This window comes from Protopterus annectens, chromosome 2.part0 (genome assembly GCF_019279795.1).
Source record: "Protopterus annectens isolate FY-2018-M chromosome 2.part0, PAN1.0, whole genome shotgun sequence".
Classification (NCBI taxonomy): Eukaryota; Metazoa; Chordata; order Ceratodontiformes; family Protopteridae; genus Protopterus; species Protopterus annectens.
This window is the reverse complement of record NC_056728.1, coordinates 841,422,772-841,449,193: the sequence shown is the minus strand read 5'-3', so window position 1 is coordinate 841,449,193 and position 26,422 is coordinate 841,422,772. Positions and strand designations below refer to the sequence as shown.

General features: G+C 39.5%; 1 protein-coding gene across 5 annotated transcripts in view; it reads right to left on the bottom strand.

Moving 5' to 3' along the window:
• The window catches only part of USO1 (USO1 vesicle transport factor), a 1,866,649-nt gene that overhangs the window by 1,754,425 nt on the left and 85,802 nt on the right, over window positions 1-26,422 (bottom strand). For all 5 annotated transcript variants that reach the window (XM_044061107.1, XM_044061108.1, XM_044061110.1 and 2 more), the window contains exon 2: window positions 20,150-20,236. In XM_044061107.1, the coding sequence (XP_043917042.1) occupies window positions 20,150-20,236 (87 nt within the window). The remainder of the gene's footprint in view (window positions 1-20,149; window positions 20,237-26,422) is intronic.

The window sequence follows — 26,422 nt, the reverse complement described above, 5'->3', positions numbered from 1 at the left end:
AATGTTTTTTCTTCACTAGAGACAACTTTTGTTGTGCATGAGCCTATTTAGATACTTTTTAACAAGTTTATGAAGCTGCAGTTTGAGGAAACAACAGTGAGGACATCATTTGACCACTTGAACTTGTTAAATGGTTGTACTTGGAATTCTTTTCTCTTGAAATTCTGTTATCCTTCACTAGATACTTTAAATGGTAAATAATTAGTTCTGATAAAAATGTTTAACTCCTTTGATAATGCCTATGTTCTCTTATAGATGCATACATTCTGCAGATTCAATTACACTATTAGTAACTAAATGACATCAAGTGAACTAGGAGCTGCATTAGAAAAGTCATTAAGCATATTAACATCAGACTTATGTCATATAACTAAACCTTTGTAACTAAACAGACGGTTGTGAGCCCCCCCTTCTCTCTCTCTCTCTCTCTCCCCCCTTCCTGATGAAAGACATCAACATAGATATTGTTAATACATATGAGTAATATGTGTATAATTACAAAATATAACAGTTATGTTGTAATAAATGTTTTATATATATATATATATATATATATATATATATATATATATATATATATATATATATATCTTATTCAACAGATCCTTACATGAAAATGTTAGACAGATGACTGACAAAATGGTTAACTTATCTGATGTTTCTTGAAAAGTATTGGAAATAATGACAATCTTCTTAACCTTCAGCTTCTAATGTTTATACATACTTTGATCTGATCTGTATTTCTGGCAGATCTACGTATTAGAGGCGCTATTATCATATGTGACATATTCATATAGCTTCAGATATATTGGACACTCATTCTAATGTATATTTCATGGATTCAGATTTCTTTAGTTGCTTTCATAATCCTTTTCTTTTTTGTTTTATACTTTATTCTAAGCAGAGATGGATAATTTGTGTCATTTGGTATTGGAGAGGTGGTAGATAAGATGGTTTAGTTAAAGTTTTAACTAAACCAGAAACTTTATGTTTCATGTATTTGTAAATAGTTTTGGGTTTTTGAAAGTAGTGCTTAATACACGTTATGCATCCGTGATAAGTAAGTTTTCAGTAGATTTCAAGTTAACATGGAAGAAAGGTCTTTCAGTTAGTAATAACAAACACATTATAGTCAATGGCTTATAAATGTTTATCATTAAATATTAATGGCTTGAACAACAATGTGAAAAGATCTAGTATTCTTAAATATATCAAAATGCATAGAGCCAAGATCATCTTTTTACAGGAAAGCCATCTATTAAAAAAAGATCTACAAAAATAGTCATTCAATGACTATACCATTCTGGCTGATTCATGTTTTAAGACTAAGGGAAGTGGCACTCTTATTCTAGGGGAAAATACACTACGCCAAGAATTATAGATACAATTTCAGATAAAGATGGGATCCTAAGCATGGCTATTTTGGAAATCAATAGGAAGCATTACACTTTAATGCATACTGGATACCAGGAATGAGTACTAAATATGTTGACAAATATCTGGACCTGATTACTTTAAATGCAAAAGGGGAAATTATAGCAACAGGTGAAGCCGCAGGGGTGCAGCGGTAGCATTGCTGCTTCACAGCAAGAGGTTCTCCCGTTCGATTCTCCGCTGGAGCGCCTTCTGTGTGGAGTCTGCATGTCCTCCCCGCGGTTGAGTGGCATTCGAAAGACATGTGTAGAATGGGCGTGCCTTCATTGAAGGTTGGGCATCGAGCTGCACCTCGGCATCCGTAAAAAATCTACTGCCAATCAATAGCGGACCAGAGTTCCGCTGTGGCGGCCCCTAACCGGGAAAAGCCGAAAGAAGAACTATCATCAGGCAATGATACTTCTAAAAATGGTAAAATAAAACGAACATCTCAAGCCAAGAAGTTAAATGACTTTACAAACCAGATGAACCTTAAAGATATACATGGTCTAAGAGAACATTATTCCTTATTCTGTACTCACTATTCATACCGGTTTGGTACACAAACAAACACTGATAAAGTCTTTGTATCAAATAATATATACTCTAAAATAATTGAGGTATCTATAATGACTTGTCCACTTTCGGACCATAATGCTATAAACTTTACATTAACTACACATACAGACTTAAGATTTCTACAGAGAATTCCTGCTTACATAACTAAGTTAAATGACTTTAAAGAATGGATAATGAAAGAAAAAGACATGTTTGTGGAAACAAATGATAACGGTGAAGTGACTGATACTATACTATGGGACCATTTTAAATTTTATATATATGTGGTGGAATAAAATCTTGGTACCTTAAAAAAAGGAGAGTGGGACAAAGAACTTTTAAACTTACAAAAAAAACAGACAAGATAAAAATGGACGCAAAACCAAATAAAGTAGCACATAACTAAATTACTAAGTTAAGTCAAAAATACTTAGAAGTTCTGAATTATAAGGTAGCCATAAACCTGGAAAAACTGAAATTACAATCTTAGGCTGTAAATTCCAAATATCTGCATGAAATAGTGGTAAGATCCAAAAAAATAAACAATCAAATCTTATTAATGAGATTAAATATAAAAGTGATGGTTCAGTTAAGAGTATACCTAACTTAAAGGGCATATTAGTAGTGTTCAAAAACTACTAGAAAGATATAAATAATAACACACCACTTTTGGAGACAGATAATGTAATAAATACTTTTATTCAAGAAAATATAACCACTAAGGTGTCAATGCAACAAAATAACATATTAAATAAACAAATAACACTAACATAAGTGAAAGTGCAAACAAAAAATGTAAGCGATAATAAAGCTCCAGGACTGGATGGAATAATTCCTGAGCTATACAAGATTTTTCCTGAATATATAATAAAGAAAATGATGTATGCCTTTACTATGGTTAAGCAAAAATCTATAACACCCCCAGCGTGGAAATACTCCATTATCTCCCCCGTATTAAAACAAGGTAAGGACCTCAAATCTTGTGATTCATATAGACCAATGTTGTTGTTAAGCACGTATTATAAAATTTTCATGATGATATTAGCTAAAAGGATAAAGAAAATATTACCTAATCTAATACATAATGATCAGACAGGGTTCATTCTTTATAGAAATGTGCAAGATAACATTAAATTACTATCATTAATAGACATAGCATGCAAATACAAAAAAAACAACTTATTATCAACCTAGACATAGAAAAGGCTTTTGATTCTATTAGTTGGTCTTATCTACAAAGAATTCTGACTGGTTTTGAATTCTCCTCAGATTGTTGTCAACTTACAGTTGGGCACAAGCTTATGTGAAAATCGGATGTCTATCCTCACCACTAGAAATCCTCAAGGGAACTAGACAAGGTTGTCCTTTGTCACCATTACTGTTTGCTCTTTCAATGGAACCTTTTGCTACATATATCAGAAACAAGGCTTTCAAATTAATAAGGAGTATTGTCCTAAGATAAAATTACTTGCTGATGATATGTTAACGTTTGGCGATATTGATGGTTTTTGCATGTTGTTATAAATACCTTAAGCAAGTTTAAAACAATTTCAGGGCTTCAATTTAATCATAATAAATCCAAAACATTATTAATTAACAAAAAGATAAACAAAAACCTAAGAGAAGAGCCTGTTTAATTGGGAGAATGATGTATTAGAATATTTGGGTGTCAGTATAATGAGTACACGGAAAGAGTCTGTTAAACTAGACTACAATAATTTAATAACCACCATTAGTGAACTAATCAAAAGATGGAATAAAATGTTCTTCACAATGGAAGATAGGCTCTCTTTAATTAAAATGATAATTTTACCTAAAATTTTGTTTTATATACAGTCATTGATACCCCCTCCCAAAAACTTATTTAAAAAATTAGACTCCATGCTAAACAAATTTTTATGGTTCCCCTTAAAACCTAGGATTGCATATAAATGGCACATTAGAGCTTGGAACACTAATGGATAGCATTCCATAGCTTACAACTTTATTCCAAATCAGTTATAATTAAATGTAATATTACAATGGATCACACCTACCTGTATATCTGGCTGGAAAACAATACATGAGATTCAACTGATGTCAGAACTATAGAAAATCAATTTAAGGAACAATATGGAATAAGTAGAGTTCATTGGCTTTTACGTGAATTTTGTTTATTTAATAAAAAGTTTGATCATTTTTCTTATGTCATTAATCGAATATTTAATAACTTTAAAAATATAATTGACCGTAATTAACAACATTAAACAATTTCTATTTCTTATATTCCCTACAGCATACTCCCGCTTGCCAAGATACTTCCAACATCAATGCAATGCAAAAATTAAAGGAAAATAACTTGATATTCTGGCATCAGTTTATTGAAAATAAGAGCATTAAACCACTACATTCTCTTTTATGTAGTTTTGATAATAGTCAAGACGGTTGTTTATGCACTCATTATGGCAGTTTATAGAAAACAAAATGAGAGTATCAAACAACCTAGAGACTGAATCTATACCTAGTTTGATTCAGTTTTTTTATTAGGTGTCTTGAAAAGACAAATAATCAAAAATTAAGTATCTCACCTATCTATAAGATACTAAGAGAAGACACTCTAAAGCTTGACTCAGATTTTTAGACTTGCTATGTAAAGATTAATGGAGAACAGATGAATCCAAAAAAATGTTACTGAATTCGACATATGGTACCTCTTCTTCATTATATTGGAGATTGCATACATGGAAATTTAAGAATAGGAGTTTCTATACTCTACATAAAATAAATCTTATACTCAAAAACAGTGAAAGTAAATGTTGGAAAGGTGACGAATTACTAGAGGTCAACTGGGTTCACATGTTCATTGAATGTAGAAATGTTGCTCAATACTGGAAAGACTTCAGATATTTTGTAAATGCTTTACGGTCTGATAACTGTCATATTTCTAACTCACTAATTCTATTCAATGTTCCTATACCTAATGTAATACCTAAATCTCAGATTCAGTTACTCTGGTCAATTCTTGCAATTGCCAGAAAAGTTATTACTTTGAACTGGAAAAGTAAACAAGATTTGATGTTTAAAGATTTTATTAATTTAGCAAAAGTTGTTTGTAAAACTGAACTGCAAACCATTTGTTATAGAACTCATGACATTACTCATAAAAAACAGAATGGCAAAAATTGGAAAACCTTTTGAACAAATACTGATAAACAATTATTTTATCCATGAGAAGTTATCATGGATGAATGTAAATATTGTAAATAGTTTTGTTGTTTTATTGTACTTCTTATATGTATATCTGCGTATGTTAATAATGAAAACAAAATAAAATGCTTTTGAAAAAAGAAAAGAAGAGGAAAAGGATGCCCCATTAGTCTTCACAAAAAAATTAAATGAAGCATCATGGAGCAGGGGACAACAAATTACAATCCATTAGTGAACTACACAGATACGATTCACTGAACATCAGGCAGAAGAAAAAGAAAAATCAAATAACCTTTTCCACACTTCCTAACATGGCAAAACTAGGGCAGGCACCACAATGGCTCAATGCGGTCTGCACACTGCAATTCTTTACGTGAGTGTCAAGCATGACCAAAGGTGTAGATCAATGTGTGTGCAAGTATCTTTAAGAAGCTATCCAAGGGCTTACACAAGTTTATACATACTGAGCATGTGCAAGCCTGACTGCCACTTTATAGTAAACTGTTGAGATGTAAGCATGTATGTATGTAGGTCTGTCCGTTAATCACTTTATTTATACTTTATGATGCTGCTATCCATCCTGTGTTTCTATGTATTAAAAGCATCTAAACAAAATATCCCATCTGCTTGTCATCTATGTTAGAGAGGGACGAGTGACATGGTGACAGAAGAGGCATGTCTAAAAGGGCATGGAGTTAAAAGAAGCATGGATAAAACTAATTGTTGCCAGAAAGTATTCTAGTTCCTTCAATTTAAGTCTGAGAGGCACCTGGTTGGTATTGGAGGAATATACAGGAGTGGATCATCTCTACTGCACTTATAATTCGCAAAACAGGTCAGAGACGAATTTCAGATGTTAAAACTTGCTCAAATAATTTCTTATTTGCAAAATATGAAACAAGGCATACAGAACGCTCTAAACGATATTCGAATAAACCGATAAGTACAATATTGATAAAAATATCCGAATTACAATATAAAATATTTGGCATAATATCTGAATTGCATACAACTAATAAAACAAGAGGAAACAACCACATTTTTTTTGCTAGGGACATATTTTTCGCATTAAAGATATCCAAATTACCAGAAGTGAATAAGGTGTTTGCATGTTTGTGCAGCATTACAGTAAAGTTATTTCACGAGATATAGCCATTTAGAGCATATTTCACAAAGTACAGTATTTCAGAGAGTTTATTGTGCATTTGAATGTTATTATAAGCTCACAGAACAGTTTATTCATATACAGTTACAAGGGCTATATTTTCAGTGTGTTTGTGAATACTCCGTGGGCATGGCAGACGGATCTCGAAACCCAGTGCACTTGTGTTTGATCATAATATTGCAGAGAACTGGACAGCTTTTGAGCAACAGTATGATATTTTCTGATAAAGAAGACCATACAAAGGCATTTATTCTGCTTAATTTAGCTGGATTAGAAGCCACTGAAAGGGAATGTTCATATGTGTGCACATGCTATCTATGCAGGAAAGGGAGAAAACAGACATACTGCTGTACCAGCTGATTCAAGGGAGGACCCTGAGTGCTTAAAAAAAGAAGTTATGTACTCACCATTGCGTTCCATAGCTGTTGTTCATCTCGCCATCATTCTTAGCAGGTTAAGTTTGGAACCAATCCTCGGTTCCGACTTTGCCTTATAAAAAAGCTCGACGTGTTTCACTAGCTCGTGAATAAAAAAAAAACATATCCCATCATGCACCAGGAGAACTCCCCAGATCTTGTTTGCACATATAGCTAAATAAAGGTCATAAAATGTATTATACAGCAATCAAGAAGGCAAGAGAACATGAACAGCCAATTGCATCGGCTCAGTCTTCGAAGAGCAAAGGGCTGAGGGAAGGAGGGTGGATGTAAGAATGAAGGCGAGATAAACACACATGGAACGTTACGGTGAGTACATAACTTCATGTGGTGATGTCCTATCTCAACTTCATTCTTAGCAGGTTGGGACAGGATCCCTACCACCATCTTTCTTGGGTGGCTCTAGGGAGAATATTCTTCATAACAGTGGACCCAAAAGAGGCCCTGTTCCTGGAGGCCAAATCCACTTTGTAATGAGCGATAAAGGTATGATGCCTTGGCCATGTTGCTGCAACACAAATGGTATCAATTGGTAATCTCACCCAAAAGGCAGAAGAGGTTGCAATGGCTCTTGTAGAATGACCCTTTACTTTAAGGGGAAGTTTTTTGTTTCGAGATTGTATTACATACGTTTACGTGCCAATCGGATAACCATTCTGAAAGTGTGACTTTAGACACAGGAGCACCTTTCTTTGAGTCTGAAAATGACACAAATAATTGATCAGACTTTCTGAAGTCCTTTGTCCTATGTAAGTAGAAATGCAATTGCCTATGTACATCCAGTTGTTGTAGCATATATTCTGCCTTGTTGCCATAGTTGGGGAAAAATACTGATAGTTCTATGGATTGATTCAAGTTGGATTCTGAGCATATTTCGGGTAGAAAGGATGGGTTTTGTTCATAGGGATACTCTGTCTTTATGGAAAAGCATGTAGGGGGGCTCTATTGATAATGCTTCTAGCTCTGAAACTCTTCTAGCAGAAGCAATGGCCATCAAAAGAATAGTCTTCCAAGTCAGATACTTGAGATAGCAGGAAGATGCAGGTTTGAATGGGGGAAAAAATCAAACGGGATAAGACACAATTCAAGTCCCATGGTGCTGGAGGAGCTTTGATGGGTGGTCTTAACAAAAAAGCACGTTTATGAAATGCCCTGCAAAGTCTGCGGGACATCACATTGGGGCCTGAATCACCTAAATGGAAACTGTATCGCTGCTAACTGAACTTGAATAGTATCTGTAGCTGCACCTTCATTAAATAGGTTTGTTAAGAATTCAAGAATGGAAGCTATTGGGGCAGAGAAGGGATCAATGTGATTATTCGAGGCCCATGAAGAAAATCTTTTCCATTTGCTTATATATAACTTTCTCGAAGCCTTATGAGATGAGATCAGGGTATGTTTTACTGACAGAGAAAGGTTAGGGAGCCAGCTATTATTGGAATTGGAGCAGGTAAGCTGTCAATTTGAGGCTTCGAAGGGCTGGGTGGAGCGTCCCTGATGCAGGAGGTCTGAAACTGGGTCCAGAATCCACGGCTCCTCCTGGAGAGGAGGCCAAAGGAAGGGGAATCAGATATGATGAGGCTAGCATGGGGTGACTAGTATCAAGTTCCTTCTCAAGGAGAGGGCTTTCTGAAGAACTTTGGGTATCAATGAAAAGGGAGGAAAGGCATAGAGGATACCAAAGGGTAAATCGTGTACAAGTACATCCCTTGGTGACTCCCCCAGAGGAGGCATAAGGGCAAAGTAGCTGCTGCATTTGGCATTCATTGATGTGGCAAACAGGTCGCAGCAAGGTTGGCCCATTTCCAAAAAATCTTTTCCACTACTTCTTGTTTTAGGGTCCACTCGTGAGGATCAGAATCGCTCTGCTGAGTCTGAACTATCACATTGGATTTCCCCGGGATGTGCGTTATCAGAAAGCAGTGGGAAGTCGTCATCCACTGCCATACACTTAGGGCCTCCTGACACAGGGGTTAAGACCTGGTTCCTCCTTGTTTGTTTATGTACCACACAACTCACATCTCTGTCTGTACTGCGATAGTTCCTAGCGGAAGACGGTCTTGGAATGCTTGCAGCACTAAAAGCACCACTCTCATCTCTAGAACACTGATGTGCAAATGGGCCTCATGATACTGCCAAGTGCCCTGGACTGTCCTTCCCAGATAATGCCCCCCCACCCTATCTGGGAAGCGTCCGTGGTCACTGTGGCTAATCACTGTGGAAGAACAATAGGTCGATCTAATGTCACCTGAGTGGAGTGGAGCCATCAAAGGTCTTGCTTGCAAGATTCTGTTATCAAAATGTGGTGATGGGTAGTTCCTCCATGGACCACTGAGTGAACTGTAGCCACTGCAGAATTCTCATATGCAGATGTGCTAATGGAATCATGGTTATTGCTGTTGCCATGGTCCCCAAGACTTTCAGGACTGTTCTTGCTTCCACTTTTTTCTTAGAAAGTAGGTTTAGGACCTGACTTCATAGAACTTGAACGCTTTCGGAGGGAAGCTTTGCCAGGTTGGGAGGGTGGCCGAATGGTTAAGGTGTTTGCTTTACAAACACAAGGTGCAAGGTTTGAGTCTCACAAGGGATAATTGACTAGGCTTAAAATGGCTCGCAAGGGCAGTTAGCTTAGTACTAACCTATGAATCCATGAATCAAAATTTTGTTGCATCTAGATCTGCTCCTATAAAAATTATACACGGATTTGGCAACAAGGCAGATTTTTTGTAGTTTATTGTGATTCCTAGGTGAGAGCAGGATGCAAGGTGGTGTCTCTCATTTTCAACAGTAGATGTTCGGTGGTGGCGGTTAGGAGCCAGTCGTCTAGGTACAGAAACATTCGGAATCCTAGGTGTCTCAAGTGAGCCGCTACTACTGCCATACACTTGGTGAACACTCTAGGGGCTGTAGTGAGGCCAAAGGGCAGAGCTTGGAACTGGTAGTGACTGGCTCCCAGCGGAAAGTGAAAATGACTGGATCTACTGTACATTTTTATGTGGCAGCATGCATCCTGGAGGTCTATAGAGCGTATCCAATCGTCTTGTCCCAGAAAAGGGAGTATTGAATGCAGTGTTACCACCTGGAACTTTGACTTTCTTACTAATTTGTTTAATTTGCTGAGATCCAGGATGGGTCTTGAGTCCCCTCTTTTCTTTGGGACTAAAAAGAACCTTGAGTAAGTTCCAGATCCTATTTGGTCTGCAGGGACTGTTTGGATGACTCTTCTGTCTAGCAACTTTTGTATTTCTAGAGCTGTCTGTTCCCTTTGACTGGGTGGAATGTCCGGGATGTTTTTTGTGTCTGGGACGGGGAAAGAAAAGGGTATGGAGTAACCTCTGGATAAGATGCTTTGTACTCACTTGTCTTTTGTTATTGTTAGCCAGGCTTCTGGGTACAAAGATAAGTAGCCTCCGACTGCCTTCAGAGATGGACAGGCGGGCCTCCTTTCAGGAGTGTTAAAAGGGCTTACCAAGGAATGATTTCCTGTCGCCCTGGTTTTGCGGACACGCTATGCTGCACGGTTGGCATCTTCCATTAGAAATTCCCCCTCTGCCCCTGGGGGAAGAATCACCACTTGTGTCCTGGAAAGCTCTCTGGGATTTTTTGAAACCACATTTTTCCCCCTTTTTGCCCCTTTGGATAAGGTCTGGTAGGTAGGGAAAAATGGACTCCTACAGCAGAGAGAGTCTTTCCTTCTTGTTCACACCTGGCTACTGTGTCTTTGACTTCTGGCCCTAACAAGGACGAGCCATCAAAAGGAGCATTTACAAAGAAAGATTTAAAGGGCTCCGCAAAGTCACACAAGCGCATCCAGGAATGTCTCCTTAGGGAAATTTCTGAACCTGCTGCCCTGCTCGCTCCATCTGCTGCATAAGAAATGAGCCTCATGGAAGAGTTGACAACTGAATTTAAGGTGGAGAGCTGAGAGGAAACCTTCTCTGATACCCCTTCAGCTACTGAACCTTGGAGGATATCTCCTAGGTCTTTCAGATCATCTCTCTGAAGTCTAGTGAAATGAGTCAGACAATTCAGCGATGTAAGTGCAAAGGTCACTGAAGAAAAGATGCACTTTCCATATCTGTCCATTGTACGAGACTCTTTGTTCGGCAGATGGACAGAAGAGGACATATATGAGAGTTCCTTTTTGGTGGCTGCCGCTACCATCATAGCATCTATTGAGACTCCTTTGGTTAAAAAATCTTTTATCTGTGGGTGATGTGATAAATTTATTTGGCCTCCGAGGAACATGTTCCACTTATTCTGGAGACTCCAACTCCTTTTGACAAACTATGTCCAACAGTTCATTGAAAGGCGGAGACACCCAAGTGGCGGAAGGATGAGACCCAAAGGTCTTCAGGTATACAAACTCCTCCTCAGAAGGGTTGGACTTCCAACCCCCTATCTGTTTTAGTATTTCCAGCATGTCCGCAAAGAAGACATCCTCAGAGAGCGACCGTGGGGACCCTTCCAAATCAAAGACTGTATCCTCTTCCATAGCCTCTTCTGAGGGAATTCTTCAGAAGGGTACTCTCCAGAGGTTTCGGAAGAGAGGGGGTCACCCAATGGGGCATCCTGAGGCCTAGGGTCTTCTCGTCTGTGGATACAGTGGTCCCAAGACAGACACCAGTGCCTTCTGGGAAGAATGTTGACCCGAGAGTGGACCCGTCTGTGGAAAAGCACTCTCATCACCTCGAAAGCCCCTCGCCCCTGATCACAGGAAACTCCCAGCTCCAAAGAGCCAGACAGAATCCTTGGAACCAAGGGGATTGGCTCCGAGGCTGTGGTAGGAGCAGAGCTCACCCAAGCCAACGCCTGGAGAAGCAAGTTCAGATCTGTCAACTGTCTGATCAGACTCCCCAACCCGGACCCAACTGGAGAGCGTCAATTCTTAGACTCCTCAAGTTCGAATGTAACCAAGGAAGTCGGACCAGTAGTCAGACCCGAAGATCCTGTGATAGGCTCAGCTACGATGGTTCCACTATGATCAGTTCTGGACATTCTAGCTCAGAGGATCGAAGGAGGAATCGACGGTGAAAGGGTAGGCTTGGTAGGTTCCGAAGACCTCTGGGTTGGATCAGACAACAGTTTGGTGAGCGCTAGTGTCGTAACAGCCTCTGCACCATGCGATCCACATCATCGAACAGGCTCCTGGAAGACAGAGGCGGGGGGTGGGTGGGAGATTTTGAGGACTGTAGCAAAGGAGACCTCAAAGTGGGAGATATTGGTTCCAATTACGGGAACCGTCTCCGCAAATGAAATTCCACTGACACAGACACTGAAGGAGCCAAGGTTGTAGGCTTCTTGGGCCCAAAAGCCTTCAGGTCTGGAGATGAAACTTTAGGTAATTTGTTTGATGGCTCCAATTGAGCGCTTGACGATGAGGACATTTTCCCCGACTTGTCAGACTTCCAGGAAATGACATCTAGGAAAAAAAGAAGTCATTGTCCCCCTCTACTCGTCACTCATTAGACCCATTACAGAGTACAACCCCCCTTTTGGTATGTACCTCACAAGACATCTACAACAACTGAAAAGGCCATAAAAATACCTCACAAAGAGGATTACCGGCCTCAAACAGATGCCCTATGCAGACAGTCTCCAAAAACTCCAGCTTTACTCCGTTGCGTATCGCCTACTCAGAGGCAATCTCTGCCTAACATACAAAGCTATGTCAAACCCAGAGCCTAGTCCATGTTCAACCTGCATTTGATTATCTACATTAGCATCCAAAGCACCATTATTATTACAAAAGGACATGCTCCACTTAAAGAAATCCCAATCCCTCCAAGCTACATGCTCTAGGGACCTAAACCTTGTCACCACAATAAACAGAACATGCTGGAGGGATAGATTCCTGTCCCAGAAACTTCCCATACTTTGGAACAAACTACCTATCTATATCAAACAAAGCTCCTCATTAGCACTCTTCAAGAAAAATCTTGTTGATTGGATGGAAAATAGGAAATTCACCCCGGGGATCACTTCTGTGGCTCTACTCGATAGGGGCACAGGTAAATAATTTTCTTGGGTGACGAAAGCCAGGGCACCTTTTTGGCTAGGCTTATATAGGCCCTAGGGCCAATAGCCTAGTACCTACCTATGAACTTGAACGGGATTTGCCCAATTATTAAGGACCCTGTCCTTCTTTTATCGCTTCAGAAAAAGGGGTCTTTATCAGGCCTCGCAGTATCTTGTACTTTTCTTTACAACAACACTCTGCCTAAAAGAGACAAATAGCACAAGACTCTTGCAAGTGAACGTCTCCAAGACAGTATACACAAATTGTATACCCATCTGTAATGGACATTTTCTGACCGCATTTAACGCATTTCTTAAACCCAGAGGGTTTAGCTTCCTTAGAATCCTTTGATGCCACAGTGTAATTCAACAACCACAAAGGAAAGCAACAAACAACAATACTCTATATGTATAAAAAGAAATCAGAAAGACAAAAAACTAAGACAAGGTGAGAAAAGGGGGAAAAAAGCCCTCTAATTTAAATGGGTTAAGACAACTCTATTTAGCAAATAGAGGAGATTCTAAAGGCTATTCTCTAATTTAAGCTAAGTAGCCTTGAGGGAATACAGGAAAGAAAGCCCTCTAAAAACGGGTTATTAATTACTGGTTTGAAAGCCGGGATGGGGGGGGGGGTCCTTGCGAGGAAACAATGGCCAACAGCAGTGAAAAAACTAAGGGGAAAACACTAACTACACAGCAAGTTAACTCAGTAAATATTAAAGAATTAAACAGTAAGAAATAGCTACGAAGTGTTTAACAAGATCAAGAAAATAATGTCTACTTAGCCAGAACCAGTAGGAGAGCACACAATCTTGCTTAGTGGCAAACGAGATCAGGGGAGTTCTCCCAGTGCATGATGGGATAGGGCTTTTTAGCCACGAGCTAGTGGAAGACCTCGAGCTTTTGTATAAGGCTGAGTCAGAACAGAGGATCGGTTCCGAACCCAACATGCTAAGAATGAAGGCAAGCTAGGACAACATCATATCATAAATTTAGAGAAATGTGTAACCCCCCCAAACAAATGTTACAATGGAAAGGCACTTTTATATAAGGGATCAAAAGCCTGATGAAACTTTTGCAACATATACAAGTGACTTGAGAAAGAAGGCTAAAATGTGTAGATTTGGTGACTTAAGGGATAAGTTGATAAAAGACAAGATTTGTGTATAGTATAAAAGATAACACTGTGAGAAAGATTTTGCTTTGTGACAGAGATTAAACTTTGAATAAGGCCACTGAGATTTGTCAGATATACAAGCTCACACAGAAGCACACAAATACGTTTACAAATGAGAGATGCATGCTTCCAGTAACTTCTAGTAGCAGCACATGCGGTAGTGGTGCTGAAGTAGCATTGCCGCCTCACAGCAAGACGTTGTCACGTTCGATTCTCAGCTAGAGCGTCTTCTGTGTGGAGGCATGCGTGTATGGGCGTGCCTTAGTTGAAGGCTGTGTGTCAGGGCTGGTAACTCGGCACGTAAAAATCCACTACCAAACATTAGCAGACTGGAGTTCCGCTGTGGCGACCCCTAACCGGGATAAGCCGAAAGACACAACAACAACATGGTTAAGAGAAACAGGCCCAAGCATATGGCAGCAACTGTAACTCCTGCAGCACCTACTGGTAAACCCAGAGCTTTCCAGTAAATTCCAGACTTCACACAGTCTCAATGAAGCATAAGAGTGAGTCATCAAACTCAAAGCATGAGCCCCCACCCAGTTTCATTGTCAACAGTCATAATTGTGGTGGAAATCATGAATCTAAAAGGGAAAAATGTTTAGCTTTTGGTCAGCAATGCCACAAATGCAATCAATGGAATCATTTCAAGAGTTTTTTTTAAATGAAAAGGCCCACATTATTTTATTAAAAGGGAACATTTCAAGAAACAAGTTGATCAATTAGAAAGCTGCAACCCTACTCTTATACTGATGGTGTGGCAGTGCTTCATGAAACAGTCAATGTAGTAGATTTATGGGCAAAGAATGAAGTATTTTGTACTGTTCAGATAAATGGAAAACCCAGAGAGCTCAAAGTTGATACACGTTCTAAGTGCAATGTTATGTCAGCAGCAACATTTGCTAGTGTGTGCCATGGTGAAAGGCTTGATTTGGCAAGGTGTGTGAAGCTTGTTGCTTATGGTAGTGAAGAAATGCAGACTGAAAGCTCAGTAGGGCTTTCATGTTACTCTGCTCCGAGATGTTATGACTGGTTATTTTATGTGGTCAAGAGACATGTCCAGTCATTATTAGGGCTCAGAGACTGTTTGAAAATTGTGACTTTCATTTAATAAGGAAGTCCATCAAGTTCGCTTGAAAGACCACTAGTCTAATTTCGTCCAGTATATTTTTTCTACCTATTCAGAGCTTCTAGTTGTGTACCATGAAGTTAGATCCAGATGTCAGTCCAGATATCAGGCCAGCTCGAAAAGTTCCAATAGCTATGCAGGACATAATTAAAGCAGAGTTAGATGAAATGGTGCGACAAGGTATGATTTGTCCAGCTGATGAACCTACTGAATAGGTATCTTCTATGGTGGTAGCTCATAAGAAAAGCTCAGATGGCATTAGAATACATACTGATCCACGAGATTTGAACAAAGCACTAAAATGACATCATCCAATGTGCACAGTCGAAGCAGTTGCAGCTCTGATGCCAAATGCCACTGCTGTTTTCTGTCTTAGATGCAGATAGTTTATTTTGGCAAATTCAGCTTGACAAGAAATCCTCATTGCTCACTACTTTCAGTACTCCGTTTGGATGGTACAGATGTCTGACAATGCCATTTGGGATAAATTCTGCAAGTGAAGTCTTTCAACGTGCAATGCAGCAACCTTTTTTCTGGGTATCCTTGTGCTATTATAGTAGAAAGTAATGGTGACGGCGAGCATGACAGAAATCTCAGAAAAGTTCTGGAAAGAGCACGTCAACTAAATCTTAAGCTCAATCCACAAAAATGCAAATTCAGGCTACAAGAGGTTACTTATGTTGGTCATTTATTTACTAGCTCAGGCCTATGACCAAACCCTTCTAAACAGCCATTCTCGAGATGCCAGCTCCAGACAATGTTCAAGCCCTACAATGTTTTCTTGGCATGGTTAACTACCACGGCAAGTTCATTCTAGACTTGAGCCAACTTTCATCACTGCTAAGAGAGCTAACACGTAAAGCTGTATCCTGGTCTTGGTTAGAACAACACAAGGAGCATCTGATGTCCTGAAACAGAGAATAGTCCACCAACTCTCAGATACTACAATGTTCACAAACTAGTCGCTCCTACCTGTGATGTTTCAAAATTTGGCCGTAGTGCAGTTGTTATACCAAGCACTCTTACACAAACTGAAATGCAGTATGCTCAAATTGAGCAAGAGCTTTTGGCAATTGTGTTGACATTTGAAGTTCGTATACAATTACAATCTGAAGTTCCATGAATATATTTATGGTAGACCTATCCAGATCAAAATAGACCACCAACCTCTAGTCACTATCTTGAGAAAGCCTGTCCATTCAGCTCCTGCCAGACTGCACTGCATGAACCGGAAACTGCAAAAGTATAACTTCACTCGTCTGCAAGAATGGCAAACTTCTTTATCTTGCTGATACATTATCCAGGTTGCCAAGAAACACCACTGAACAGCATGAGAATGAGAACCTTGATTTTGAAGTCATGAAAGTTAGAAATTTTTCTTCTAAGTCTTGATGAGCTGAGAGATCATACAGACACAGATCCTGTTTTACAAAGGCTCAATCAGTATCAAGTCAGGGATGGTCGTCACAGCAATCTGGTTTACCTCAAGAAGTGCAAGCTTATTTTCCATACAGAGATGAGATTTTGTCTGACAATGCTATTATGAAAGGCCCGAAAGTAATTGTTCCAAAGTCCTTGCAACAAGAGTACATTACCATCTTGCATCATGGTCACCCGGAAACCGACTCTACCAAAAGACAGGTGAGAGGCCTAGTATTTTGGCCTTCTATGTCACAAGACATTGAGAGAGTATTTTATCTTGTTCTGTGTGTAACAGTAACAAGTCACATCCTCAGAAAGAACCACTTCAGCTAAACCAGATTCCTGAACTGCCTTGGTAGACAGTAGCTACAGAGATTTTTAAGTGGAATGGTCAACATTATTTGTTAGCAGACTTGCTCCAATTGGTTCGAGATTGACTTACTTCCTAATTTAGCATTCACTACTGTCATTACCAAGATGAAGCGTCATTATGCAGTCCATGGTAGTCCGCACAAAGTTATTTCTGACAATGGCACGCAATTTACAAACCAATAGTTCAAAAGATTTGCTGAGGAATGGGACTTTATTCATGTCATAAGTAGCCAGAGTATCCACAGTCAAATGGTTTGGTATAGTGTGCAATCAAAAAGTGCAAAACAGTTACTAGAGAAATCAAAATGAGAGAATAGTGATGCTTTCTTGAATCTTTTCAATCTCAGAAATATTCCTTGTGATAATCATCTTGGTTGGCCTGCCCAGAGACTTCTGTCGAGACAAACCAGAACCACATCACCAATCAGTAGTCAATTGTTGGCTCCATATGCCAAGAACAGGTCAGTGAAAAACAATCTGTTGAAAAAGTGTTTAACCCAGAAGTCCTACTAAAAATAAGACCAGAAAACCGCTCACTCCATTATGAGAAAGAGAAGTGGTAAGGATGCAAACGTCCAAAGGTTATGATCAGATAGTAGTCGTGAAGAATATTTCGCCACAGCCAAGATCATACAATGTGGAATCACAAGGAGCAGAGTTTAGGTGGAATCAGAAACATTTAATGCCGGTACCAAAGCCTACACCACAGCACAGAGTCTTTCTCACAGGCTATCTCAGAGTGAGTTGCCCAGTGTTCCAGTCGTTCCTGTGACGAATCCGAAGTTCCCAACAGGAGTTGTTCATCGAAGACTGTCCCTGTTGCTAAATTCAGTTCAGATTGTTAAGTTACCAGATCTGGTCGTATCTTCAGACCATGTTATAGATGCACAGCAAAAAGAACACAAGCAAGGAGGCTAGATCCAAATACAAAATATTTATTCACAAGTAATGTAAGCGCTTTCGGTTGACAAAATGCACAACCTTCATCAGACAAAACAATTGAACCCAATTCAAAATTTAAATATAAAACCATAATGACATCATCACATTTTAGATCCAAAATTAAAGAAACTTAAAAATATATACATAAATAAGTAATATGCATTTAAAATTTTTATACATTTAAAAATTAATAATTTTTTTAATATAATTTTAACGTCTATCCAAAGATTTAAATTTCAACAAACATTTTAAAGGACACATTTCATTAAGTCCAAGAAAAGCATAAGCATTTGTTAACAATTGCCACCACAACTCTCTAATCTCAAGCCTTAAGGACCATGGCCCACCCTTAGGATCAATCCTAACCTGTTCGATAATCAAAAATAAAAATAAATTATCATTATTTTCATTAATATGCCTAGCTAGGGCATTAGTATGGTCCCTCCTAGAGATACAGTACTGATGTTCATAAATCCTCTCTGTTTCATGTGGCGTTCGGTCTTACCAATATAAAACTGGGGACAACCTTGGCATTCTGCAAGATATACAACCACAGTACTATTACAGTTAAATCTATCCTTAACAAAATATGTAGCAGACCGAATAGAAAACTTATTAGAAGTCTTAACGTACTTACATTGGGAACAATTCACACATTTAAACATCCCACTTGATCTAGAACAAATAGCATGTGTTCTCTCTACCATATTCTTAATGTTGGCACCCCGTTTGTAAAATATTTTGGAATCTTAGGTAACTTATACCTCAGACTATCATCATCCATTAGAAAAGCCCAGTTTTTACATATTACTGAACATACTTCAGGGGCATCCAAAAAATGGTAGTAATAAAAGATAAAGGGACATTACTAACACTATTCGTGCCTAGTCTGTGTTCAACCTGCATTTGATTATCTACATTAGCATCCAAAACACCATTATTATTACAAAGTAAAGGTTTAAACCATCCTGAACTCCGTTTAGAAATAACCTCATCTCTCAGTCCCTCAATCAAACTAGAAGGGTACCCACGTGCAACAAACATCCTCATAAGGGTATCACATTCTACCTGGAAATCATAATCCAAAGTAGTCATGCGAGCAGCCCTCACCAACTGCCCCTTAACAAATCTCTTCTGAAATTATGGTTTTAACACAAGGATCCCTTGCAATTTCAAACAGTTTACAGCATCTATCTGGTTGTCAGATACATTAGTTTTATTAACTAATTTGTTTTTAACTAAATTCCTTAAATCAATTTTGCATAATTTCTCATAGCAACCAAGAGAAAAATGCAACGAGGGATTAAAAACACTGTTAACACGACAGTCATTGTTAACAGCTGGCAAATTTCCAAACAAATAATGCACGTTAAGTTTACGAACAAATATTTTAAGGTCAAGCAACGTGTCCACTAAATTCATACGTTTTGAAGAAACAAAGGATAGCCCCTTTGAAAGCAAGTTAATTAAATTAGACACCACAACATCAGTAAAATAAAATATTTTAAAATCACCTGAAACGTTGTGCAAAATCTGTGGATATAAAGTACTATTACTAGTACTCACATTATACAAGTCACAATCCTGTACTATCTGCGTCGGTAATTGTTTTTCTTGTTCCGACGTGGTTTTGAAATTGCCACTGTTCCCTCTGGGGTTCTGGAACGTCGAACCATTCTGAAAACCCACTTGATTATTACAGAGATTATTACTAACTTGTTGATTCCGGATTCGCTGACGTCGCCTAGGGGAATCAGGTTGTTGAATATCTAAACCAGTAGCTTCATTCATGCTACTAGTTCCTGGAACTTCTGTGTTGTTTGTATTAACAGGCCTGCCTCTTTCTATTACTCCCCGTGTAAGTTGGAAGTTTGAAGTCTTGTTTTTATATAGATGCACAGCAACTTGGACATGAACATTCTGTTTGTTTCTAATGTCTATAATAATGCATCTCTAACCCCAATGTTGTTTTTCCTATGGGTAATCTTTTTAAGAGGGAGGACTAGATCAATGTGTGTGTGTATGTATCTTTAAGAAACTATCCAAGGGTTTACACAAGTGTATAAATACTGAGCACGTGCGTGCCTGGCATTTTGTAGTAAGCTGCTGAGATGTAAGCATGTATGTATGTAAGGTCTGTCCGTTAATCAGTTCATTCATATTTTCCGATGCTGCTATCCACCCTGATGCGTTTCTATGTATTAAAGCATCTAAACAAAATGCCCTGCCATGTCATCCATGTTAAGAGGGATGAGCAGCAAAAGGAATTGTGCAGATTACAAAAATACCCAGGGAAAAACAAAGTTAAAATAACCATGATCTTCACTTACCTTTGATAAGGATTTCAAGGCCCGTACTGCATCCCTGCGGTCATCCAATAAGGTGGATGAGGCCACTCTGTCACATAATTTATGTATCTGTAAACAAGAAAAGAGCAAAAAATTAAACTAGCTGAATTACAAGATGCCATCACAAAGGAACAGCAATGTACTAGGCAGTAAGAAGCCCGTTCTACTACTCATGCATTTCTAAATACTGACTACATTTCTCTGCTGTCTGAAAGACTTTCCAAGTCTAAACCAGTCTAAGGTGACACTAATTCCCTCTTCCCAGCTTTCTCAGATGAATAAAATACTAAGTAAAAAATGTGGGTATTTCAGCTAAAAAGCTGGTAAAACTCTTTGCAACGCTTCTCTCCTCTCTCGCAACCTAAACATGTATGCATAAAACTGGTCACTCTGCTTTTGTCTTACAGCCCAATTATTGTTCTTGACCTGGAACCTAGCAGAAACCATCACATGCACTGGAAGCATAAACATGTACAGTTTTGCTCACTTTCTTTGTTGATTATATTAGCAGAATAATATGGCCGCAACTCAGGCCAAAACCAGAGTGTGACAGATATGTAAATAATGCAAAAATGCGACAGATATGCAACTAATGCCAAAAATGTAAATAATTTCATTTTAAGAAAAATAGAAGTATTTCTCCTTGCCAGCAAGCCATCAAAGATTATAACAAACGTAACTTCAGCTTAAAGCTTCAATGCTCCACCTTTCTTCTTCTTGAGAAAAAAAAAAAAAAAAAAAAAGAGTTCAGTCTAAGTAAAAAGAGTTCGGTCACACTTAGACATGTATCTCAATCTGCGGCAGCTTAAGTGCTTTAATGCAATTTTACTGCTATCTTTCCTGTTCTACACATGTTGTTTAACAAAATGTTTGACAAACATTAAGGGTATACCTACATAAATTCTACTACATCCCTCAGGAACATGACTTTAGGCACAGCATCCACAGACATTAATGGATGGGGAACCATGCACACACACTGGAGTACACATTGAAATCTAAAGACATATTATTTTTATGCCGACACATCATATTGGGACAAATTTTAATGAAAGCTAACCTGACATTAGCAGAGAAAAATTAGCATTTCAAAAAGTGCTTAATTATGAAAATAAGCCAGACATACTATTAATGAATGTGTGAAGGACTGTTGCACTGTACAGCAGGCATCATGTCAAGGTGAGTTACGTGAAAACATGTTACACATTTCACTTACAGTAGGATGGTGATTATTACTGCCAACATAAAATGGTCATTGCTTTTTACATTCTTCCTTCCATTAATAACCATTTCATTTATCAGTTTACTGTATTACTAAGTTCAGTCAGTGACTGATAAAGTTGATTCGGGTAGACACCGAGAGCCACCGCTCCAGAGAGGCAAATGGCCAGCAAAGAAAAAAATAACAAAACTCTTACAATAAAATTATGTTCAGCACCGCTAACTCATCACAGTTAACAAATGTTTTGAACATAAGAAGCAATCATTATATTCATTGACTATTTCTAGTTAAAAAAATCTAAATGACAGACACTAAGTATTTGCCTTTATAAAATCAAGGTATCTGCCTTCTGTGCATGAGAAGATGGGGCCAGTGAAGACAGAGGCTGTAAATTGCCGGTGTGAACTACAAGAGAAGGTTGTGTCATCTCTGCAATACAAGGCAAGTTATTTTTTTTTTCATAAGACATTGGCAGTCAACCAGATAAGGACGTGGGGTAGCTATGTTTTGGACATAAGCAGCTTGCCCATTTTATTTGCAAAATTTGAAGTCAGGTGTGAATCTATTTGAATTAATTTATTAAAATATTAACATGCTAACAGTCAACTAGAGGAGGTGCTATCTGCCCTGTGGATGAAAGCAACATGACCCACTTAACTGCTCATTTTAAAGTCTGTCATTAAGGACTGATGGGGATTTGTGTGAAAAACTAATGGTTTTACTTATTTTTTAATATGCTGGCAATCAACCAGATTGGGGGGACCTAGCTGTGCAGTGGATGAGAGCTTGCCTGTTTCATTTATCAAGTTTAAAATATACATTAAATGGCCAGTGTATATTTGTGCGATATAAACAGAATTATTTACTGTTTTTTAAATATGCTAGCAGGCAATAATATGGATGGGGGGCTATCTCTGCTGCAGACAAAAGCAAACCTATCCTCTTCATTTGCAGTTTAAAAACTGGAATTATGGGCTAAAGTGCAGTTGTGTGTAGCATTTACTCACTGGTCATTCTTTGTGAAACAAATTTGAAACTATCCTTGATTTCACAGGGCATCCTTTATCTTTGCCAAATATCTAGCTTGGCAAATTACAATCTTGTTTGCCCAGCTTACAGTGTAGCTTTACAGGACTAATGTTCATTTGTATGAAATAAGTTGGGATATTTACCCTCTGGTTCTGTTTGGGTCAAACAAAGTTGAGAGCTTTACTTACTTTGCAAAATATAATGAACCTTGTCTTATATTTTGATCTGTATAGGTTTGTTTTGGCAAATCATTCAGGATTGCAGTCACTAAATGGTGGGGTGACTGTGGATGAAGGTACTTTGTCATTTGCTTGGCTACAATCTGACTTCACAGGACTACTGTGCATCTGTGTACAGCATCTTGGAATACTTCACTGTGGACATTAGTGGATCATACTGACAGCAGTTCAAATTATCTTAAATTAGGAAGAGGACCTATGGCAAGACCTAGGCCCCAAGATGGTCTGTCATCCCTACTGTGAAGGATCTCCTAGGCTAAAATCATGAGGGTTTCCCTTAATGACAAGAAACATGAAGTCAGTCTCTTTGCAATTCTAGTGTATGGCAATTATGAGTTTTGGTCTTTTCTGAACTTTGCTACAACTCATGGATCAGAAAAATAGAAGGAAGACATATAAGGATATCCCTTAACACAAGGATATGGACTGTGGTATAGTTTCCTGTGTTGCCCATATCCTTACTTGGATAGGAGGAAGCTTCTCTGTTCACCAGTGAGAGTGGGGAGCTTTGAGCAGCCTATCTGTCCCTGGAGGAGTGGTCTCAACCATGAAAATAGTAGCTTATTGGCCGCTCTGGGTCACTTCCTATCTCTTTCAGTTTTCCTGCTTTAGAACCCGCATTTGTGCGGTTTTGCACGATTTTGCGCATAGCGCAGCGCCGCTTAAACTGGTTTTAACTATTCCCAGCTCCACAAAGTCTTCACTTTTTCCCTTAGAACTGTTCTAAATCTCAAAGTAAGCACTCTATTTTCATTCTAAAGTCCTACAGTTGTTCGTATAAGTAATCTTATAAGTAAGCACTAATAAACTAAAGCACTACACCCTCTTATACTCCCTTTAAGTACTTGGCTCCCTATTGGTCCTTTTTGATCAGTCAAAAAGTAGTTCCTTATACTATTCTGGCATGTCCAAAAGTCAGTTTCGGGTTTACTCTCCAGTCCAGCTGGTGAATCTGGGAATCTTGAGGCAATGTTACAACTGCCTTATGTACACAGACCACCCTCTCCTCCTTCCAACAAGCTCAAATATATGTGAGAGATGCAACTATATAGCCAAACTGGAGGCTGAGCTCTCTCAACCCAATACTGGTGCAGTCAGTCAGGAGGAGAAGGTAACCACACACACCACAAATCCAGTCTTACATAGACCTATCGCAACAGAAAACCAAACACAAACACAAACACACAAAAACATACTCGGAGGCCCTAAATAAAAATCTGCCCAAGCAGCAGAGACCTCCAAAGCAGACATCCAAGCAAACGCTACCCCACAACAATACCCACGTTATCACATAATTCACAAAGTCAGTGTGCCACACAGTCACAGCCTTTAAGGCTAAACAACACACCTAATACACTTGTCTCACCAGGCTGAACAAAGAGAAGGTCACTGTAAGCTGCCGGTCGGGTGCCAGGATCCGCCACATAACCCAAGCACTCAGGTCACTCAAAAGCAAGTACAAATATGACTCAGTCATTGTCCATGCTGGTGTGAATGACCTGAGACATACCTCCCTGGACTACATGAAAAGAGACATAGAGGAGCTCTCTGATCATGTAGCCCAGGCCGGTATGATCCTGACCTTGAGTGGCATCTTACCCTCACCAAGAATGATGCCACAGTATAAAGACAAAATGACCAATTTTAACAACTGGCAAAGTATTGGTGTCATTCAAAGGGGATCCAGTGTCTGTCAGCCTGGGATGACATGCTCGACAAGCCACATTGCTTCGCTAGGGACGGCTTGCACCTGCCACCCCTGGGCTTTCGAATACTGGCTAAGGCTCTTGCCACTTCCATAGTGCCTTTTTTAGGCAAGGCTCAAAAGACAAACCCACCTCCATAGACAACACAAAGAAAAGAAACTAAGGGTAATGCTGCTCAACGCCAGAAGTCTAAACCTCAAGATGCACGCACTCGAGGCTCTCCTCAGTATGGAGAATATTGATATCTGTGCAGTAAAAGAAACCTGGTTCAAGGCTCCCGAGAGCACCCCAGCACTACCAGGTTATATCTCATACCATGCTTTTTGGCCCCAAAACTCGGACCGAACCACAAAAGGAGGGGGAGTATCCATATAAGATACCCACACCTCCAGGTTAGTGGCACTGCATGAAGCATCGGAGACCATCCATGTGCAACTAACAGTGGGCAAAACTGCCTTTCAGTTTGTAGCCTGCTACAGACCACCCTCCCAAACTCAGGAACCCCACTCGGCTTTCCTGAGAGCACTGGAGAATATGAAGGTCTCTCCAAACACCATTATATTGGGTGACTTCAACTACCCAAACATAGACTGGGAGCACTACTCAAGCCCCAACACCCTCGCCCACCGGTTCCTAGAATTTATAAACTCAAATGCTATGGAACAACTGGTCACCACTCCCACAAGAGGGGAAAACATACTGGACCTGATCATCACCAACATGGGGACTCTATGTTCCATACCAGAGGTATACCCCTCATTGGTAAGATCTGACCATAAATTAATCTCACTGGACATCCATATCCCGTCCCCACCCCCAGCCAAGGAAACCACGGTGAAGAACTTCTCAAAAGCAAACTTCACACTTCTCAAAACTGAGGTGGAATCCTTCAAAGCCCCCGGGCCAATGGAAAATACGGCCCAAACCGCAGATTCCTATACAAACGCTTTCTATGGACACCTACAGGAATGCATGCATCGTGCTATCCCAAATAAAACCAAGACTCATTCCTCCAAAGGCAGGAGACCTGTCTGGTGGACCCCAGCCATAAATAAGCTATACAACAGAAGGAGGAAGCTACTACATGATAGAGCAAAATCCCAAAAAGGGAAGGCATCTCTGATCAGTACTACCAAAAAACTACGATCACTCATAAAATCATCCAAGGCCACTTTTGAGAGAAAAATTGCACAAGCAACAAAAGATAATCATAAGGCTTTCTTTAGCTATGTTAGAAACCTGGGTGGCAACTCCCAGATATGCTCAGAGTTAGTCCATAATAACAAAAAATACACTGAACCCTCAGACATTGCCAACATCCTCCCAGACAGGTTCAGTGCAAACCCCCCCCTTCCCCCCAAAAGAGCACATGTCTATCCCAACAGAGTGTAGCCTCCCTGACATCACAGATGCACAGGTGAGAGCTGCCCTCTCCAAAGCAAAAAACACAGCATCAATGGGACCGGACGGTGTCCCGGGCTGCGTCTTACACAAACTCCAAGAAGAACTGAACCCTCACATAAAGTCACTGTTCAATCTCAGCCTTACTACAGGATATGTACCCAAGGAATTGCGTACAGCAACAGTGGTCCCACTCCACAAAGGTGGTGCCACAACGGACCCCAGAAACTATCGCCCTATAAGCCTGACTAGCCTGGTCTGCAAAGCTATGGAGCGTATCATCATGAAAATCAAAGACATTGGGAACCTCCAAACACAGGATTCTACCCAATTCGGCTTTGTTAAGGGCAGATCTTGCCTCTTGAACCTGGTCGACTTCTTTGAAACAGTCACCAAGGCCATAGATGAAGGGAAGGTAGTCCACACGGCCTACCTGGACCTCGCAAAAGCCTTCGACACAATACCCACTCAGGCATCATAAATAAGCTCACCAGCTTAAATATCAACCCCTATGTCACAAGATGGGTTGCAAACTGGCGCAGGGATAGAACCCACATGGTCAGAATTGCAGGTGCCATGTCAGACACTAAACCAGTTACAAGTGGCGTCCCACAAGGCTCAGTCCTGGGACCTCTCTTGTTCAGTATATATTTCTCGG